This window comes from Archocentrus centrarchus, chromosome 21 (genome assembly GCF_007364275.1).
Source record: "Archocentrus centrarchus isolate MPI-CPG fArcCen1 chromosome 21, fArcCen1, whole genome shotgun sequence".
NCBI classification, from domain to species: domain Eukaryota; kingdom Metazoa; phylum Chordata; class Actinopteri; order Cichliformes; family Cichlidae; genus Archocentrus; species Archocentrus centrarchus.
Window position 1 is genome coordinate 29,094,080 of NC_044366.1, and position 4,115 is coordinate 29,098,194.

Below are 4,115 nucleotides of genomic sequence, written 5' to 3' on the forward strand. Positions count from 1 at the left end.
TTGCCAAACCTTGTTGGTGCTAAACTGCCGTAGATCAAATCCTGCATGACTCTGGGAAATGGTTCAATTCCAAATTTGCCCGTTGCTACAGCAAAAAAATAATGATCTGATCAGTTTTGGAGGTTAGCGTGAAACCCATGCATAACTTGCTCCATGTGCTGTATGTGAAAGTGATCTGCATATGTGGGTAGGCTTACAGTAAAGGCTGCTCAACAATGCCAAATGTTTCTATTGAAACTCTGTATTTTCCACCTCACTTTTATCCAATCTATCTTTCACTGACAGATAGTGATGACTGGCCCATCATTTACAACTGGTATGGCATGGCGTGACATTACTGTGGACCTGAATACTGAAAATGCAATTTTTTTTTTTAAAGTATATTTAACTGACTTGAGTACTGGATGGATCCAACATCTGAAAAATCTGTTAAATGTTTGATTTACCTATTCTCATTCTTATTCTTGTGTTTGGTGTTGTTTTGCAGTTGGGATTTATGATTTATGCATTTAATTTGTATTGTGAACTTTGCACTTTATGGCCACCTCTGTGTATGAACAGCAGCTGCTACAGTAACAATGGTTCCATTAAAAAAGTTTAAATGTTGCGTGAGTTCTCTGTTTGTATATCTTCTGTTTCCAAGATGTGATGTTCAGTTTAATTTGTGATCAAGCAGGTTTTCAGCAAGTTGTGTCATAACAAATGTCTGCAGTACTTTGAATAATCTAAATAATCCTTGTTTCCATTTGTGCAATTACTCCAACTACAGGTTCTCAATCTAATCAAAAACAAGCAAAAACATGATTTCTGACATGTTTTTCTTAGTTTTGAACTGAAGCAGGAAATTATTCATCTAGCATCATAGAAGGACTAAAACAGCAGCAGAGAGTTGTTAGTAAAGATTAGGTACATGTCTGGACTGGTCAAGAAACTCTCCTGAGGGAGCTCAGCCTCTTCTTTCCATTTATCAGCCTATGTCTCCGGAGCACATCACAGAGCGGTGGGGCAGTTGCAGCCCAGTGGGGTCAGAGATATACTGCCCTGTGTATTCACATAGCTAAACAGCTTCCTCCTCTGACATATACACTGGCCTTGTGGGGCGTGATGTCAGTTGGGAAAACTCTGGGGACTTTCACAAAGGAAAAGGACATAAAGAGAAACCTTAGAGTCTGACGTATTAAGAAGCAGTCCTGTATTGTCATGATATATTCAATTATGAACCCATTTTTTATAACCTTTGTAACCGTTTATTTATAGTGCAGCCGAGACGATCATTTTAGGTGAATGAATAGTTTTGTTGTCATCTTGTGTTGTTTGTTCTCAAGCCTCTCTTGCATCAAGAGACCTCAATTTCAGTTAGATTTATCAATAAAACAATTATTTTGCTTTATCTGTTTTTTTATTATGGCACATCTTTCATGCTTCAGATGCTAAATACAGCCGTAAACTACAGCTCTTCTATACAATTATATGGATATTACAGGATATAATGCCATGGTGCCTTTTTTTCTTTGTATTTATGTATCTTGGACTGACAATCCTCTCCTATAGGCTCACTGATAATTTCATGTACAGACATGCATGAGTAAGACTAATTCCTAAAAAGCATGACCCTGTTTTATCTGATACACCAATGTAAACACAAAGAAATCGATTACAAAGTCAATGCTGGGTTTTACAGTCAGTGTCATAAAACAATATCAACATTGTCATAATGGGTAGTCAATGAGAGAAAGCTGACAAGTTGCTTTGTGAAAGACACCATACTTTTAAGAGTGCTCTGAGTTTACTTTCAAAAGATCGCACAAATTTAACATTTTACAGGTATCGTAATTTCTGAAACACTATTTTCTCTACTGTTTCAGCCGGTTGGTTACCTAACATCTTCTGCGCCTTTTACAAAGCAAGACAGCAAGAATAAGGGCAACTAAGCAGGCAAAGGCAAGGACGCCAACAGCCACACCAAGCCCAACAACAGAATTATCTTTGTCGGCAACAAGAAGCTGCTCTTTGGACTCAGCATTGTCGGCTTTGGTGATGATCTTTGGAGAGATGATGGTGTAAGCCTTGGTTATGCCCACGTCAGAAGCATCAGGGGTGCTCCTCTTCCTTCTTTTTGTGCACTGCTTGAAGGTGCTGCAGGTGCTCCTTTCACATAGACGAGTGATGCAGTGAAGGTAGTAGGAGGACACAGGCTCTTTCTGCTGTTCGATGAAGCGGAAGGCTGGGAACTTAAAGCGGGCTCTTTGGCTTTCTCCATTCTCAATCATGGTTGTGAACTGATCCTTGGAGCAGGAGACAAACAGGTTGAAGTTGCTGGAGTTGGACAGCAAGGGGGAAATGGAGGCATAGCACCGGTCTAACAGGACGTTATACTGCATTGTCAGGTTGGTGGCCTTCACCTCAACATACACATTGGTCCTCAGTTCAATTCCCCACTGTGGTATTACCAGTGGTTTGGTGTAGCTGGCATCACTGAACAGCCCCATGCTCAATGTGCTAATGAAAGTCCCATTGTTATCCTTGACTGTGATGGTGGAGGCTGGCACACTGATCTGGGTGTTGTTGATCAGATATTCTAAGGGGTAGGCACAGGAATAATAGTACATCAACTCAGCTTTGTAGGAAATTTTTCCTATGCTGGGATCGACGGACCAAACAACACCACTGACGTTGAGTGTCTCAATGCTGGAAAAGTCAGCAAATATACCTGTCCCAGGAGCACTAGTGGTCCTGAATGTGCTTCCACAGGCATGAGTCATATTTAGTGAAAAGTTAAAACGAGCAACTGGTGGAGTCACAGATTCATCAAGGGTGGCTCGACAGAACGGGTCCCACATCTGGTTCAGGATCAGGAGAGTCTCATTGTAGCCAGAGTAGATAATTGGGCAGATTTCGATTGCAAGCCCAATGGCCGAAGTACCGCACTGCACTGTGATGTCACTGCTCCGTGGTAATCTTCCCTCTGTTCCACACTTGTTCATTGTTAGCTGACTACTTGTGACTATCAGGGAGAGTAAAGGTAAAATAATCTTCATCGTTCTTTTGCAGCCTTGTCTTCAACTTGTTTGTGCTAAAATCTTGACTTGACCACTGGCTGGAAAGTCTTCATAGTTTGCATGAAGACTTTGGATTGTGTTCAGGGATCTTTATACACAAGTATGTCTTTTGGGATTGGCTTAAAACAAGGTCAAGTATTGATTTTTTTTTTTTTTCCTTTTGAACAACTGCATTGTATTTAGTAGAAGAACTCCAAACTGGACCGTAACCTAAGGGCATTAACTGAAACCCAAAGCACCTTACCTCCTTGAATACAGATGTAATGGGCTTGTCCTTTTGTTGATTATGTTTTAAAACATAAAACCACCTTTAAGTAACATGAGATGAATCTCTTCTTCTATCCCATGAACAACACCAAAGACCTCGTTGAAATCCAGAGGGTTAAAGGTGTCTAACCACACTGGATTTCTTGGAAACATATTGACAAAATTTAAAAACAAAAACACACTTTAGAAGCAATTTCACATGTAAATTAGAAAGCAATAAAACATATTAGCATTATATGTGGGAAACATCAGCCTATTATGTTGTTATATTAATAGTCAGTAAAAAGGCAAGTACTGCAAAGATATCAAAGTGTATATAATGTAAGAGATTCAGTAGCCCAGCTGCAATCTAAAAAGTAGTCAGATAATTAAATTTACACATAAAAAGCAGACTGGACCAAAATATGTACAAACAGAAAATCACATTATGCCCAAATCCTTACAAGCATCCTTCTTTTCTTCTGGCAGACACAGAATTAATCAAATGCCCAGGGACTCGTGCACAATTGGGGGCCCATTGAAGAAGCAGCAGTGTCCCTCCCACCCACGTATTTCCTGATTGTCGAGCAAGCGCGTGACTCCCGATTAACTCAGGGGGACACCCTGACCTTCAGATTATGCCTTCCCGGGCTGACAGTTCAAGGGCCCACATTTGTGTTCAGGGGTCTGTAGTTTGATGATTAAAATAGAATGCAACAGTTTGAAATTCATTTAAACCTTTTATTACATTGAAAATAAAATAAAGGATTTAATTCAAATGTCCAAAATGAGAAATTTGCTTGTTTTGTT

The 4,115-nt window shown here is 39.9% G+C and overlaps 1 protein-coding gene across 1 annotated transcript; it reads right to left on the reverse strand.

The window, feature by feature from the left end:
- Positions 1-1,477: 1,477 nt before the first annotated feature.
- On the reverse strand, positions 1,478-3,105 carry LOC115801173 (zona pellucida-like domain-containing protein 1). Its single transcript, XM_030758910.1, has one exon. It carries the CDS (start codon positions 3,036-3,038, stop codon positions 1,878-1,880), a length of 1,161 nt encoding a protein of 386 aa, XP_030614770.1. The 5' UTR covers positions 3,039-3,105; the 3' UTR covers positions 1,478-1,877.
- Positions 3,106-4,115: the final 1,010 nt, after the last annotated feature.

Bases quoted from the DNA above. Each gene is read 5' to 3' on its own strand.
- LOC115801173 (XM_030758910.1), bottom strand. From the start codon at position 3,038: ATGAAGATTATTTTACCTTTACTCTCCCTGATAGTCACAAGTAGTCAG.